The 17,636-nt window shown below is 38.2% G+C and overlaps 1 protein-coding gene across 1 annotated transcript in view; it reads right to left on the bottom strand.

Moving 5' to 3' along the window:
- The window catches only part of LOC104356765 (ABI family member 3 binding protein), a 167,546-nt gene that overhangs the window by 52,090 nt on the left and 97,820 nt on the right, over positions 1 to 17,636 (bottom strand). The window contains exons 34-40 of the mRNA XM_042788519.1: positions 15,702 to 15,767; positions 14,376 to 14,456; positions 9,337 to 9,405; positions 6,552 to 6,599; positions 5,993 to 6,067; positions 4,342 to 4,389; positions 3,755 to 3,829 (exon numbers count right to left, since the gene is read on the bottom strand). Of these exons, the coding sequence (XP_042644453.1) occupies positions 3,755 to 3,829; positions 4,342 to 4,389; positions 5,993 to 6,067; positions 6,552 to 6,599; positions 9,337 to 9,405; positions 14,376 to 14,456; positions 15,702 to 15,767 (462 nt within the window). The remainder of the gene's footprint in view (positions 1 to 3,754; positions 3,830 to 4,341; positions 4,390 to 5,992; positions 6,068 to 6,551; positions 6,600 to 9,336; positions 9,406 to 14,375; positions 14,457 to 15,701; positions 15,768 to 17,636) is intronic.

The raw sequence follows: 17,636 nt of genomic DNA, 5'->3' as shown, positions 1-17,636 counted from the left end.
AAATTGTGGGTGGTTTTTGACCTTCAACTTTGTACACTTTCATGACTTATTTCCAACTTTTGAATCAAACAATAGGAACAGACTTACTGGGAGAAAAAGAAACCTTAGTTGTCATCTTTCTGCTCATTTCTCCAGCAACATCATCTAATACTGCATATACTGTAGATACCCATACTGGGTCTGGCTGGGATGAGGTTTGTTTTCCTCATAGCAGGCCCTGTGGTACTCTGTTTTAGATTTGCGACCAAGACAGTGTTGATAACACACCAATGTTTTAGCTATTACTGAACAATACTTATGACAGCATCAAGGACCTATTTGTTTTTCACTCTGCCTCTCAAGCAAGTAGGCTGCGAGTGGGCAAGATGCTAGGAAGGAACACAGCTAGAACAACTAAACCAAATTCATAGAATCATCACAGAATCATAAAATGGATTGGGTTGGAAGGGACCTTAAAGATCACCTAGTTCCAACCCCCCTGCCACAGGCAGGGACACCTTCCACCAGCCCAGGTTGCTCCCAGCCCCGTCCAACCTGGCCTTGAACCCTTCCAGGGAGGGGGCAGCCACAGCTGCTCTGGGCACCCTGTGCCCGTGCCTCACCACCCTCACAGGGAAGAATTTCTTCCTTATGTCTAATCTAAATCTACCCTCTTTCAGTTTAAAACCGTTACCCCTCATCCTATCACAACACTCCCTGACAAAGAGTCCCTCCCCACCTTCCCTGTAGCCCCCTGTGAGCACTGGCAGGCCGCTATAAGGTCTCCCTGGAGCCTTCTCTTCTCCAGGCTGAACAACCCCAACTCTCTCAGCCTGGCCTCACAGGGGAGCTGCTCCAGCCCCCTGAGCATCTTCGTGGCCTCCTCTGGACCCACTCGAGCATGTCCGTGTCCTTCTGCTGTTGGGGGCCCCAGAGCTGGACACAGCACTGCAGGTGGGGTCTCACGAGAGCAGGGGAGGGGATTCTCCCCCTCTACTTTGACCTGCTGGCCACACTTCTCTTGATGCAGCCCAGGACACAGTTGGCTTTCTGGGCTGCGAGCGCACATTGCTGGCTCACAGTCAGTTTCCTACCCACCAAGTCCTTCTCCGCAGGGCTGATCTCCATCCACTCCCCATCCAGCCTGTATTTGTGTTTCGGATTGCCCCAACCCATGGGCAGTACCTTGTACTTGTCCTTGCTGTTAAAGATGTTAAAGAGTATTGCTCCCAATACTGACCCCGGAGGAACATTACTCATTACTGCTCTGTACTTGGACACCGAGTCACTGATTGCAACTCTTTGAGTGCGATCATCCAGCCAATTCCTTATTCAATGACTGGTCCAACCATCAAACCCGTCTCTCCAATTTAGAGACAATGGCATGTGGGACAGTGTCAAATATTTTGCATGAGTCCAGGTAGAAGATGTCAGTTGCTCTTCCCTTATCCACCCACACTGTAACCCTGTTGTAGAAGGCCACCAAATTTTTCAGGCATGGTTTTCCCTTATTGAAGCCATGTTGGCTGTCACCAATCACATTATTTTCCATGTGCCCCGGCACAGTTTCCAGGAGGATCTGCTCCATGATCTTGCTGGTGACAGAAGTGAGACTGACTGGACTGTAGTTCCCTGGGTCTTCTTTTTTTCCCTTTTTAAAAATGGGGATTATGTTTCTCCTTCTCCAGTCAGCAGAAACGTCACCAGACTGTGACAACTTCTCAAATATGATTGATAGTGGCTTAGCCACTTTATCCACCAGTTCACTCCGGACCCATGGATGTATCTCATCAGGTCCCATGGACTTTTTCACCTTCAGGTTCCTTAGATGATCTCAAACCTGATCTTCTCCTACAGTGGGCAGGTCTTCATCCTCCCAGTCCCCGCCTTTTGCCTTCTGCATCTTGGGTGGTGTGGCTGGAACACTTGCCAGTGAAGACTGAGGCAAAAAATTCATTGAGTATCTCAGCCTTCTCCATATCCCAGGTTAACCACGTGTCCTGTTTCCTTTCAGAGATGGCCCACATATTCCTTAGTCTTCCTTTTATCACCCATGTACCTGTAGAAGCTTTTTCTGTTGCCCTGGATGTCCCTGGTCGGATTTAATTCTAGCATGGCTTTGGCCTTCTTAACATGATCCCTGGCTTTCTCTGTACTCCTCCCAAGCTATCTGTCCTTGCTTCTACACTCTGTAGTTTTCCTTTTTGTATTTGAGCTTGTCCAGTGCTCCTTGTTCATCTATGAAGGCCTCCTGGCATTCTTACCTTACTTCCTCTTTGTTGGGATGCATCGCTCCTGAGCTCGGAGGTGATCCTTGAATATTAACTACTTTCTCTGGCTGCTCTTCCCTCCAGGGCTTTATCCCATGCTACTCAGCCAAGCAGATCCCTGAAAAGGCCAAAGTCTGCTCTCCTGAGGTCTGGGGTAGCAAGCTTGCTGTGCAACCTCCTCGCTGCCCTAAGGATCTTGAACTCCACCATTTCATGGTCACTGCAGACAAGGCTGCCTTTGAGCTTCACACTCCACACCGGCCCCTCCTTGTTGGTGAGAACAAGGCCCAGCAGAGAACCTCTTCTCATTGGCTCCTCTATCACTTGGAGAAGGAAGTTATCATCAGTACATTCCAGGAACCTCCTAGATGGCTTATGTGCTGCAGTGCTGTCCCTACAACAGTTATCAGAGTGGTTGAAGTTCTCCCTGAGCACCAGGGCTGTGAACATGAGGTTGCTCCTATCTGCCTAGAGAGGGCCTCATCTGCTTGGTCTTCCTGGTTGGGTGGCCTGTAGCAGACCCCCACTATAACATCCCATGTCCTTGGCTTCCCTTTATTTCTGACCCATCAGCTCTCAGTCGGATCCTCATCCGTCCCCAGGCAGAGCTCCATGCACTCCAGCTGGTCACTGACCAAAGGGATATTCCACCTCGTATGTCACGCTTAGCAACAAAACTGGGGGGTAGTCTTTCCAAAGGATCCACTGCTCCTAGACTGGTATTGATCTGCCAGTGGGATGTGGTGAGTGGTTGCCTTTGCATCACTTGTTTTTTCCCCCCTCTCCACTTTTTATCCTTCACTTGTTAAACTGTCTTTATCTTGAACTATAGGGGTTTTTTTCTCTCTTTTGCTATTCTGAGTCTCTCCCCCAACCCACTTCAGGGTGGAATGACCAAGTGGCTAGTGGGTACTTAGTTGCTGGAGGGGGTCAACTCACCACAGTACTTCATGCAATTGCTACTGTGAGTTGTATAACTTTCTTCCTCCATCCTTAATTACCCGGTGTTGTATATTGCCCTATATCATGCTGTGTAAACAACATTATAAAAAGTATTACACATTCTTAAATCTCTGAACAACATAAGGGCTGCACAAAAGTGAACTGAAAAGTATAAGCGAATGATTGTGCCTGAGAAAGAAGAAATAAGTACACAATTTGAGAAATAAAGAAAAAACCTCTTTTCAATGAGACCCCTCGTTTTCGATTTCATTTTCCCAAAACCCAAGAAAACTCACACAGAAAAGACCCAGTTTCACTGACAACTGCACATAAAATGCTCACTGTTGCAGTGACTTAAAAAAAGAACTGAAGATAAAGATTTTAAACTGACCGGGTTGCTTATAAATTCCACGTGTCATGACATGTAATACTGGATTTTATCTCTCAAGGGACTCTCCAACTTATACGCCCAAGGAAAACACATAGATCTGAAGCACCACTCATCACAGCAGAATTCATGACACACATATCAGTACGGTAAGATAAAAAACCAATGTACTTACCAGGTTTGGTTTGTGGCACCTCTGAGCTCGGTGATGTTCTAGGCTTGGAGGGAACACGCTGTGTTTCTTTTGGAACTGCAATTAAAAAAAAAAAAAATGCAACTATTAAAATCTTTCAAGAGCTGAGACTGATGGGGGGTATAATATTAAAAAAGAACACATGCCTTTGGGACCCTCTGGAAACACAAAAAGCTTGTATGAGTAATGGAGAAGAATGAATGTCTGGTTCACAAAGAAACAGTGCTGATGGAGAACCTCTGTAACAGGATAATATAAAGCAAGGCCAGTGTGGATGGACTAGTATAAAAGATGAAGCAGCACATGACAGAAATTGAGTATAGAGACACATAGTAAAAGGTAGATTGTGGTGCTTCCATCCACTTTATGGAACACATTTGTAGAAGAAAAACCAAACAAGATGATTACGAACTGTTAGTGTAAAATCACAAAAAAAACTTACAAAAGGACTAAACTTAGTAGTGAAAGATTATGGCAGTGGAGTACAATGAAGATGTACTTGTGATGCTTGGTATATACTGAGAAAAAAGGAAAATGCAATTGTCCCTGTAGATAAAACTGTTACCTACTTTTGGGTTTAGTTAACCAGTTAGTTCTATGTGTTACAGATTCCAGGACTGTATCAGAAAAAAACATAAAAGCTGTTAGGAAAATTGAAGAGAACAATTCCACTTACAGTTAGTATTACTTATCTAGTAACTGGATTTTGAATTATATATCTATGAATACTGACTCATACAAAAAACTGTTACATTGAATGAAGTATCTGAGAAAGCAGTGTAAGCTGAAACATAACGTGAGCTTAGTTCTCCTGTGGGCTTCAAGGAGATATACAAATATGTATCATTCCCTTATTCAGAAAATGGCTTTTTAGGGACACAAATCTCTCCCCTTTGTGGTGCATTTCAAATGCAGTTTATATATACAATTGGAATCAGAGACCACTTGCTTGTTTCCTGGATGCTATATTATTAAAGAGCATTATGGTGTATTGCATTGCATGATCACATACTTCAGCTCTAAACTGTTGTGGATCTAAAATAAAACTGGGTGTTTAAGGGGCATAAGGATGTAAAATTGATGCTATTTTCTTGCATTTCCCACATTAGAAACAGAGTCACAATGGAAATGGTATCCCTCTCTGTGTCAATTCTTCTGTATGCGTGACAATAAATAAAAAATTATTTGGAACTTTTAAGAAAATCCCAAGATAAGCGGATGATGCTGTAAAAAAAGATCTGTATATTATAGATCCTTGAAGAAACAGTCTTTTTTTAAAAACACAGAACAGTACAAACCTGTAACACTTGTGTGACAAAACCATTTTTTGAGAAGGCCAGACTACCATAATAATAAAAAATGGCCACAGAATTAAAAACTGAGTTTATGAGAAGTTGCATTTTAAGCTGTAATTTGGAAACAATGTTTTACAATCATCTGCTATGGTTAAAAAATTATGAGAGAACAGGATTTTGACCGTTTTCTACATAAGGAAATAATATCTAATAGATAACACCAGATTTTAAAAATACTGCTCCATGTCTACAATTTAAAGATCTTCAGTAAAGTGATTATCATGAGATTTTTCACATTTACCAAAAGATAAATATGTTGATAGTTGATACCCTTGTAATTTTCTGTTGATATTACCAACTAGATATCAGAGGACAGAGTAATTTTTTTGGCCTATCGTGGGATTCAACCGCACTCCCATTTAATAACATAATATAATAATGCAGTATTTTGGAATATGGCACAAATGATCATTAATGCTAATAAATATTAATAAACGTAACTATGCACCGGGTAATTTACTATTAATGCAGACAACAATAACATCATGAAATTAAGTAATGTTGACTTAAATGGGTAACATATTTATTCTAACAGTGCAATGCAATGTGGGAAAGAGTTGTACCATCTAAGTATCCATAATACATATTTTAATTGCTAGGTATTTGCTTTAGTTACTACTGTAATCTGAGTTTAACAACAACATTTTCATCCTGCTGCCATGACGTAGCAGAGATTTATTCTTCTGCATGATGAAAAATATCTAGCAAATGTTACTACTCCTGAAAACTGCAAATAAATCATTGAACACACAGCACAGCAGAACCTCATTATGTTTTAACTGGCTCATATAACTAAACAGTTGCTCAGAAATATGTTTCAACCCAATATAAACTGTATTAGAAATAATCACACAAAGCAGTTTACCATCTTTGGCTTGTGGGATATGAGGTTTGGGTGAAGTTTTAGGTTTAGAAGGAATACGTCGAGTCTCCTTTGGAGCTGGAAGAGAAAATGTGGGCAAAAAGTTGGTTAAATTGCACAGCAATTAGTATCTGATATCAAGTTGAACAGACAAATATAAAGTTCACACCTGTAACAGAGAAAAAAAAATATTTATAGGAAGTAGGAAAGAAAATCACGTAAAACTTTCCATGTGTTTACAACAATCTAAGAGAATGGAATTTTAGTAATTTTTGAAGGTCGGGTTTTATTTTTTAAAATAAAAAGCTGGGACAAGCACGGTCAAGCATAATTATGAGAAAGGTGATGAAGAGCTGCCAGCATCGGTTTCTTAAACAAAGGAGACATTCCAACTGTGAAGAGAGCAATACGTCCAACTGTCACAAATGCCAAGCAAGAGGATTTCCTAGAAGAAGAAATGAAGTTTAATGAAACAGTCCTAAGGTGTAAGGTGATTAACTTCAGTGATGCTTTCTGTGATGAAAAAAGCAAACAGGACAGCTTCCCAAGGAAATATCATTACCTATCGTTGACTTTGGTGGTTCAGTTCTACGTGTAATAGGTTCCAAGACTGCAACAGAAACAGTGTGACAAGGTAAGCATGGAACGTACTCCAAAAAACTAAAAATTACTTCCCTGGTAATTATAAAAGCAGGTGCTAATACTACACCACAGTAATGCAGATCTTCAAATGAACTTTTACTTTTTAAAACCACGGACAATTAGACTTCCTAATAATACAAGTTGCATAAGAAAAATATAATTGCACAAATTTGATGGCAACAGAAACAAAAATATGTTAATAGAAATCAGTAAATCCTAGAACAAACAGGGGAAGATATCACATAGCTTAAGTCAGAGACAGCAAGGGACTCTTGATATACAAAAATGTCAGGTACCCCAAAGCTGAAGTCTGCTACTACTTGAAAGTGGCGTGCTGACCATGACAAAACACTTGAATTTTTCCTCTAAGGTGAGCAGTCAAGCAGTGGACTAAAAGGCTTCTATTGTTACAGCTATACAAATATCTGAAAAAACTTCTTTTGATAAACTCTCTTAGTTTTTTCTCAACATAACCTCTTATAATCTGGATCACAAAATCAATATATCATGTCCTTTTCCTCTTCACAAATAATGCCAAATTGAAAAAAATAAAAAAAAAGGAAAAATAATCACAATCCTAAATTATGAAATGGCAAAATCTATAAAAATTTCCTGGCAGTACGGAAAATATATTAAAATAACATTAATTGATAAACTCTCCTCTCTCAAGGCAGTAACAACTGAAGTAACATATAACATGCAAACATACGCACCTTAAGACAGAACCTTTTCTACAACCTATACTCACTTATCATCCAAGCTCTCTTATATATCTAGCTATTTTAAAAATGGGATTTACAATAAATAAAGCTATTAATCTTTGTTTGCAATTGATTTTTTTATACTACAGTATTTCTTACACTTCTACTAGCAGTAGAATATAGCCTAGTATTGCTATTGCCACAAATGAGAAAACAAGCCAAAACAACCAGCATTAACTTTTTTCTGTCGACAATGGCCAGATACTATATAGAAAACTCAAATTAGGTACTAATCTTTCTAATGAGCTCACTACATAGCCCCAGTTTGCAATGATTTTGTTATTATCCAAGTTCATCAATTACCTTAAAAATTCAAACTCAAACTCTTTTTCTATAAAACACTCATTACTGTTTTCAGGTTGCCTTTGAAAAAAACAGTTTTTAAAAATAAAAAAACCCTTCAGATATTCAGAACAAAATTAAATACTTTTTTAGGTCTGCAAATTGTTGTCTGAAGTAATTTGGTTCCTTATTGTGTAAATATTATCCCAAAGTAATGAGCAACTTCCTTCTCCCCTCTTCTAGTAAAAAGAAAAGTTGAAGTTTTTCACCTTTTTACTTTCTGCATGAATAGCAAGCCTCAGAGTACACAATTTCAAAAGAAGTGCCATATCAGATTTAGCTTGAGGTACTTCGCTCTTAGCAGATGATTTGGGCTTCAAATGTGTGGATTGTGATTTTGGATACTGGAAAAAACTTGGTTTGTAAAACCAGTATTAAAGCTGAAAGCAAATGTTGCCCCATAGAATAATCACATTTACATTCAGCAATGAAGAAGTGAAGTCCAGGAAAAGACCTTTAGTTTGTATTGGTGAATAAACACAGAAAAATATGGTGCTATGGGTTTAATGTATGAAATATATTTAGATATGGGCAAAACAAGCAGACAGAGCCTCTGAAGAAAGGGATGATCAAAGAATTGCATGTTCTTCTGCAGCAAAAGTAGCTTCTAGGTGTTTAGCCAAAAGCCAAAGAAAGGAGAGCTAAGAAATGATGTTCAGAAAACACTGTTATCCAATGTTCACCTTGGCAAATCAAGGTCATTAAAAGAGTCTTTAGAGTACTTTATGAAGTAGAACTTACTGCAGTTGGAAACAGCTAATCTAAGCGATCTGTTGCTAATTAACCAAAACAAATTGATTCTATTTTATCAAATAACTTATGACATCCTTGTCCAGTAAAGTATTATATATGTAGTTGGCTTCATCCAGGTTTTAAAGAGCAAAGCTATACCTCTGAAGACAACTTGAAGTGCTTCTCAGAACACAGTCTGCACAGTAAATGAAAACAGTGACTTAAATCTTCCTTTAAATTGGATACTACATTTCAAGGCTCACTGCAAAGAACACCCTTGTTCTTAGTCTCTGTTAAAAACATATTTATTAAACACATTGCTAAATATATATTTTCATAACTAAAAAGGTAACTATCACATATTACTTTAGACAAACTTTCCTCCTCACTAAAACTAGAATTACTTTTTTTTTTCTTAAATTGAACACAAATTTCCATGGATTAATTGAAAAGATGCAATATATTCCATAGCTTTGAGAAATTATCAAGCAATGCTTGGTTATGTGCAACAAAAGTCCCCCTTCTGCAGAAATTGTTTAGCAGTTTGTAGTTTTAAATAAGATTTTTAGATTAAGTATATTATTTTCTTATTTAATAAAATCCTTATTATTGCAATAATTGTTATTCTTTCTTCTTCTAATGTAAGTGAAGGTTCTAATCAGATACCTTTGAAGCAATATCCTGTCTTTTAGAAGATAATATCTCCATGCTAGAAACATGGAGAAATAATACAATACCAAGAGTAAATTTCCATTTGTTGGGTTTGGACCACATATGAATAAGCAAGAAGCCTACAGGAAACGGTGTTTTCAGCTGCACATATCAGAGCAATGAAAAGAGGAATGACTAAAGATGGCTGGTCATCATTACCCTCTGCAGTCTTTGGAAGTTCATATGTGTAGGGACTCCGAGTAGTGACTGATACTGGAATGGTTGCTGCTGGAATAAAGAGAATTTTCTTGAGAGAAATATAGGTGCATCTATATCTATTTTTCAACTCCTGGTATGGCTCAGTTGCTCTTGCTTCCCAGTTAAAATCCACCTCCTCCCCGCTATTCAAATGGAAACACTAAGTAATAAATTTACTAAAGGTTAAGCAACAGTAACCACCCTCTGCATCTCTTGCTGTTTTTGAAAATAAAAGCTGCATTTATACTACAGGAACAACACTGACAAAGGAGCTCTCTGAGTCTTCATCTTCCTGTTTTCGTAACATTTTTTTTTTCTCTTTATGGGTGTAGACCACTGAAAACAAACAGTTCCAGGGAAATCTTTTTTCTTTCATAAACCTTTCCATTAATTTTACCGAGTTTCTTCCACAGTGATGCAAAGGTTAGATGTGAAAGACTTCAGGTAATCTTTCACATTGCAGTAAATAACTGCAATCACAGAAAGTAAGGCTGAAGATCCCAGTAGGTTACCTAGTGCTACAGCACATTAGATAAACAAGTTAAAAAGCTTCTCAGTTTGAAAGGAAAGAAATCCAAAGTCTCTGAAATATATAAAGAACTTTGAAGACAAATTTGGTAGAATTGTTTAGTATTAGCATGACTCTACAATTGGAGTCCATTTTCATTCCTGAATAAATCTAAAATCATTTAAAAACCCATGTGATTATTCAAACCTTCAAACTTCACTTGTTTACTCCATTTTGACTCTTCTGAGCCTATTTTTTATTATGTAACCCTCCTGGTGCTCTCTCTCTCTCTATCATGATACAGATTTTAATTAGGAAATTAAAAATGATTGATGAATATTGTATAATGTGCCTCAAACTTCATTTTCAGACATACGGTCAAATTGTCATGTTGAAGTTTATAAACATTTTAAGAATCACAAGTACACTCATTTTGAGGAAGTCACCTCAAAACTTTTATATACAATAAACTTTAACACCTAAAACTTCCAAAACTCTGTCAGCTTAGATATAAAATTACTTTATTAATTTAAAAGACTCCATTTCCTTGCATGAAGGTTTATGGTGAGGGGATTATATTTGGGGGACTGTTTTTAAGTTTAAAAGACTGAATAAAGGAACTGGCATATTTCATTCAGAATTTTAAATCTTCCTTCATTTACTTACTGTCATTTTTTTATAGTTAATGACTGATGTATTTGATATTACTGCAACTATTCTAAGAAAGTGAAATACTCCAAAATGTCTTCAGGACAAATAATTTGGGCAGTTAAGTAAACTGGTTGCCCAGAGAGGTTGTGGAGTCTCAGTCCCTGGAGATATTAAAAAACACTTCTGGACATAGTCCTGGGTGACCGGCTCTAGGTGACCCTGCCTGAGCAGGTGTTTGGACCAGATAAACTCCAGAGGTCCCTTCCAACCTTAACCATTCTGTGATTCTGTGAAAGGACACAGCAATAACCTGTCATTGTGACAAGTTATTTTGGATGCAAAACCACTTTAGATTTGGCAGAAGCTCTACTGGGAACTGAGAACTTGCAAGAAAATTCTGACAGAGAGCAGTTATGAAGTTTTCCTATGTTCTCTGGGACTCAGTTCTCTAAACTAAGATTTGCTGGGTTGGTAAATCTCTCCTTAAGATAATCCCCTTTAAAGCCATGTCATTGAAAATGATAATGCATGAAGTGGATCACATGAAGTGACAGCACTATTCTTTTTAAAAAGAAAAAAAAAAAATCTAACCCAGCTGGTGCAATCACAGCTCTTGTTCCCAACCACAGGGCTCTGGTACTAACTGGGGTCAAAATGTGAAGAATGAGAATATACAGAAGCAACGATAGAAAAATTATTCTCTAGTAGGATCAATTTGTTCTTTGCCAAGTTATTCTCTGAACTGCTGCAAGTGGAATTACTACTCTGTCGTAACAGATCAGCAGGGAATTCGTACCTATTTAAGAACTGGAGACTACTTTCCTACACCTGGCAGCACTGAGTACTGCGTAACATATCCGTGACTCAGCACTACACTTTGCTCTACATCCAAGAAAAGAAATGCAGTAAGAAGCATACTAACCTACAAATCAGGTACTTTGCACATTCTTCCAGAAGTAACCTATATATTCATTGCACCATGTTTTTCTGATGAATCTTAAATCATGCATATCTGGTTTATCTTTTTAATTTCTTTGTTTTTTCAAACATAAAACTCAACAATGCCATCCTCTTCCCAGTCCTAAAGAAATTCTGAAAGTCTCTGATAATGATTTGTTCTCAGCTGATTTATAAAAAGTTCATTAATAGATATATAATTCACATTTCATGTAGACTTTTCTAGATAAACAGAAAAGTTTAAGCTGGGAGATGAATTTCTCAGAATGATGCTGAGAGGAGAATAAGATTGGGAGGAAATAAAATGCCTTTCATTTCCCCTAAGCTTTCTGAAAGCAGAACACCTAAATAAAACTCCCAGATAATATAAGAGGACTTTGACATAAAAGTTACTCTTGATATTATTGAATAATTTACCAGATTTTTGGATTGTAAGCACTGAGCAGCCAGGTAACCTGATACTTTGAAGGACAGAAAATAGTAAGACAGACATGCACCAAGTTATCAAGCAGAGTTTTCATAGGCTGAAAAAGCACAGTTCTCTGGTACGACTACACTTCAGAGGATGCAGGTTTGGAAGTCCTTCCAGGACCTTCATAGTCCTGGTAAGGGAGAGAAGACTGTAAAAGGAATAATTACATGCATGCATCCATCTATATAACATGATTCTATCTTAACTTCAGTACTGTATCTAGACTACAGAAATTTACAAATAGTAGGTGGTTGAAATCCTCCTCTACAACAGATAAGTCCTGCTTATTTGTTGTTAAAACAGTTCTCCAGTTGTCTTGCAAAAGTCTCATATCATACAAGTGGAAATGCATGGACACATATGAAGAACAACTATTTAGTACTAGAGGCACAAGAGAGTGCAAATTTAGAATGCTTCTACAGGGACTCGGCAAGGGTTCATTATAAAGAGCTATTCTTGCACTCTTCTGGAAATAAAATGTTGCAGTGCAGTTGGATGCATGATAGAAAATTCCTTATAATTTCCTTTCCTGAAAAATGGAGAACTTGAAGAAATGTTTAGCTAGATTAATGCTAACAATAATACAACTGGGCACAGTGCTTGGGCATGATAACATTGGCAACAAGAACTGTTTTTTCATGCAAGCAACAGATTCAGTTACCAAAATATCAAGAAGAATGAAGATGCAAATTTTCACTAGAATGTACAGCTGGCTTGTTGGAAAAATGGAAAGTTGTTTCTACATTGTATTGGGTTTGTTTGTTTGTTTAATTGAGTTTTTTACTCTACTGCAAAAAGATAAATATTTTACCGGAAACAGTACAAAATCCTTATTAAGAATGAGAGCCAAAATTAACTTCAGGAATTCTGTTTGACCCAAAGTAGTCATTAGTAAGTCAGTGATCAAGTACTAATTTGGCATATATTTTTCATTATTCTGATCCACTGTTAAGAAAAGGTGACAATCATGGTCATGACACAAGCTTCTAATTTAAGCTGAACTCCAAAGTGATGCTGGAATACAGAGGAGATCCTGCTCTTTGGCCATTTTTCCACCTACGGAAAAGCCAGATTTTTCCCATACACTGCATATACTATACTTCAAATAATAATTTCCGAACAAGAATATAATAATTTGTCCCATCAGAACAAATGCCAAATTCCTACTCACATGACGATCATTACAAGCTTAATTATGACTAAAAAATGTTTCTTAGGATTCTACCTGATTGATCAGTGAAGCCACTGACAGGGAAAGGACAAACAAGAGGCATGTGTACAAATAAAGAAACATGCCACTGTCTTTGTAGTTATATAGAAACTTGTTATATATCCATTCATTGTGGAAACATCAATATACAGTGTTGATCTTGGCAGTCCAAGGGTGTAGAACAATTTTATGCAACAGTTTCCAAATGAGTTGGCTTTTTATTTCCTCTGTCATTTCAAAATACTATGCAGGATTCAGATCTATATTCAGATCTAGGCATCTACAGCAGAGACAAATGTAATTATTTTAGTAATACAATACTGGATTTCCTACACTAAAAATGTTGTAGGAGTTGTAATCACCATGAAAAACTCTTTATGCACACTATTTTGAGACAGTTCCAAGCCATAAATGCCATTTAGTTAACGAGCTTCACAAAGAATTATTTGGTCTGAAGTGAGCAATTCTTTTTATGAGCAAAAAAATAATTCACAGAGAATCTGGAAAGAATTTAATAATATTGCCTGATCAATTCCAGGATTAAGTAATATATTCTTACAAAAAGCAATTATGCAATTTTAAGCTTTCTAACATCATTATAAACCATGGAATACTAGTAATATTTTTTTAACAGTATTCACTTATTCTTCAGCTCCAGAAAATGCCAGATGCCTTTTATTCTCTGACATACATCACAGACCAAATTCAATCCCGGTGTGAAGGTGCAATTTCATTTACCATCAAAAAATATGCCTTTACTAAATTCCAGAGCAGAATTTCACTCTTATTTCCAACGCTTACAGGTAAGTCTACATATGCACTAAGGATCACTGAATCAATACAAATCCTATGAATCTATGTAGGATGCTATAACCATCAGCAAAGCAGGAGAATTTGCATTTTCTGGACCCTGTGCTGAGCTAAGTTGGAAAACTTGTTATTTTGAAATGAAAAGCAGAAAAAAAATTTGTTACAATGCCAGGCCATGCATCTTGGTGATTTGGGATAGGAAAGTTACAAGTTTTCTTGCTTTGTTTCAAGTCTTTTTGGTTCAGTACAAAGTAATATTCCTCAAAGAGTACAGCTTCCCTCACTGCCCATCTTTCCAATGATTAAGTGCCAAGTTTCAGGAAGAATAAATTTAAACTAAAGTATACTAAAGTGATACATTATAACCAATTGTTGCTATGCAAGTTAGTTACCAGGTTTAGTTCGTGGCTTTTTTGTTCTGGCAGGTGGTCTAGGTTTAGATGCAGAAGGTGTAAATTTTGCTTCTTTAGGAGCTGAAAGAAATATACTGGATTACAAAAATTATCATTTCCACTGTATCAGACAAAAATCACATTTCTCAAGCCTGAAATGAAGCAACAAATGGCTACTGGGAAGAAAAGCAAGTGGCAAAATCAGATTTGCTAAGAAGACTTCTCAAAAATCTTCCTAAGACTTGACTACCCCAGCTTGTTTTTCACTGTAAAAGCCAGTAAGTAAATTTAAAATATCTAACTGTATCTTACATCAAAATGTTCCTCTCATTAAGTCAGCAAATTAATTTTTGCAAGATACCTAAGAGGTAAAATGGTAGTGCTTTTTATCTTTTTGAACTCCAGGTTGATTTTAAGCCACCAAAGGATATGCATAGACAAAACATGCAAATATGTCCTCAATTTTCAATACTGTGAATTACTGGTAGGGAGCTGGAAAAACATGGAATCGGTAATAAAAAAGGGAATTGCTTCATACCTGCAGTAACTGAATTCTGTTAATAAAATAGACATCATGTAATCTAAATAGTAAAAATTAAGAGCAAACAGTGCTAGAAACATTTTTCCCCCTGAACACACATGGGCTGAAACTGTAATTAGCTAAATGTGACTGTTAATCTGACATCAGATAAATCTTAATGTGAGTTTTAGGTAGTATAGTCAGTAATTTTGTTCATTTTTATAGAGGAGGGCTATGACACTGCTTTCCAAGAATATGTTTCATAGCAATAGACACTGTGGAAAAGCACATGACATTGATAGAAAGAACAGAGTAGAATAAGACATATGAAGTGACTGAAAACTGTTTTTCAAGTCAAAATGACATTCAGAAGGATTCATAAAAGAACAGTTAGAATTAACATGTCCATCTAGTGCCACAGGAATCCTTCAGTGAGAGTTCTGGGATTAACGTCCACAACACTAGCCTTCCACTTGATCTTTTAATATTATTTTCAGTTCGTTTCTTAAGATTTTCTGAGGGTCAAGCGTGTTGGTGTAGAAAAACTCCCAACAAAATGGAGAACAATTCTGATATCCAAAATTTTACTGTACTATAGAACTAGTAAAACTGTATGAAAAAACCTTCAAGATTCTTTTTCTCCTAAGTTTAGAAAAATATATTTCTGAATACTTATTTCCTAACTTTTTTCCTCTTTCAGAGAAATGGATTAAATATAGTAAAAGCTATGAGATAAACTAGCAGAGTACAAACCGTGGGTTGGACTACAAAGAAGAGTGACTAACAGCTACAGAAACATGTATTACCTAGTGTTGTTTTTGGTTGTTCAACAGTCTGTGAAGTTTTAGGCTCCAAAAGTGGTGGTTTATGGGCTAGAAAAGAAAAATTCAAGTGTAATTGACATACCAGGAGTAAGCCAAAAGTGTTATCATTCCAATAGTTCAAGGGGTGTGTTTGTTTTTAAACAGACTAGAGAAGCATGCAACTGAGTCCTAATCTTATATATAACACCCTACACTCCTTTTAGTTTTGTTACCTTTGAAAATATACACTGTATGCTTGTGGCTATGTATGAGAGTCTCCTTCTAAGGCTCCTTCCCCATATCTATGTTCTCAGGTCATTTTGAACTAATTGTTTGATTCAGTCAACAAATATTTTTCTTTTATGTTATGGGAGGATAGTGAGAAAGGACAGATGAGGTCTCTGACTGAAGAAAAGACGGCAGTCCATAACAAATACCAGAGAATTGTCCTGGGTTTGAATGAGTGGTGGGTTTTTTTTTCAGTAGCAGGGGAGGGGGCTATAGGGATGGCCCCCTGTGAGAAGCTTCTTGAAGCTCCCCCAGCTCCAAGTCAGCTGCACCTCTGCACCAAAACTGAGCCAATTTGCTGTGCCTCTGCGATAATGTATTTAAGAAGGGACACGGTAGCATGAGTCAGACTGGTGAGGAGGAGTTGCAGCAGCTGTGTAAACGCCAAGGTCAGTGGAGGAACGGAGGAAGAAAGGAGGGGGGAGGTGTGCTGGAGCAGAGACCCCCCTGGATCCTGTGGTGAAATGGCAGGGCGGCCCCCCCCTGCCACCCATGGGGGTCTATGGTGGAGCAGACACTGACTCTGGGGCCTCTGTGGGACCTCATCTGGATGACTAAGGTGACTGTGCCCGAAGAAGGCCGGGGTCTTGTGGGAAAAGGTAGCCCTGCTGCTGTAATTCAGTGCTGGGAGGATTGCAGCATGCGGGGGTGTCCCATGCTGAAGCAGCTCGGGAAGGGCTGCAGCCGTGGGAGGGAATCCAGTTGGAGAAAGTTGGTGTCCCACACTGGAGCAGTGTAAGGAAACACTGTGGCCCGTGGGAGGGACTCATGTTGGAGAAGGTTTGTGTAGGACTCTCTCCTGTGAGCGAGGAACCATGATGGAGCAGGGGGAAGAAGTTCCAGAAGCTCCCCCCACTGAAGATGGAAGAAGCAGCAGCACTGACTGAACCCCCCATTCCCTGACCCTGCACCTCTGTGGGGAGGAGGTAGAGATATCAGGAGCAGAGCTGAGCCCAGGAAGAAGGGATGGGTGGGGGGAAGGTGTTCTCAGGATGTGGTAATGCTTCTCACTGTCCTACTCTGTTAAGTGTTGTTAGTGTCTGTAATAAATTTATGTTCTTTTTTCCTTCCCCTAACGAGTCTGCCTTTTGCCTGTGACCATAATGGGTGATTTGCCCCTCCCAGTCCTGTATTGTATCCCAAACCTGGCTTATTTTTTTCTTATTGCTGCAGGGAAAGGGAAGAGTGAGCAGCAGTGTGATGCTCAGTTGCCCTCTCAGCTCAAACCACGACAAGAATCTATGCCAAAAAGGAAACTTCTAAATGCCAAAATCTTGCTGAAAATCTTAAATCAGATCCTGCAGTCAACTGTAAGACATGTATAAGATATCAAGGGCAACTCCTGCATTTCACTGACCTGCCTGTTTATAAGATACGAGAACAGAAACATTTTAGGGCTCTAGTAACGCACACCATAATATTTATTGGTCCACTACCGGAATCACTAAAGAAGGCAAATTCATCTCCCTTACTCCCAAATCTGAAGAAAATGAGTACAGAGATATATTTTTGATCAAAAAGCAGAAAAATAAAAAAGACACAACACGATGCTAAGGTTCCCACGGTCAAACAATGATCCTCATGTGGATATGAAAGTTTCCCCTTCTACTTTGAGAAAGCTCTCCTATTTCCACTAAAATGGTACTCCTT

This window comes from Tyto alba, unplaced genomic scaffold (genome assembly GCF_018691265.1).
Source record: "Tyto alba isolate M040663 unplaced genomic scaffold, T.alba_DEE_v4.0 Super-Scaffold_14, whole genome shotgun sequence".
Taxonomy (NCBI): Eukaryota; Metazoa; Chordata; class Aves; order Strigiformes; family Tytonidae; genus Tyto; species Tyto alba.
The sequence above is the reverse complement of the archived record's forward strand: the minus strand, read 5'-3'. Positions and strand labels throughout refer to the sequence as shown.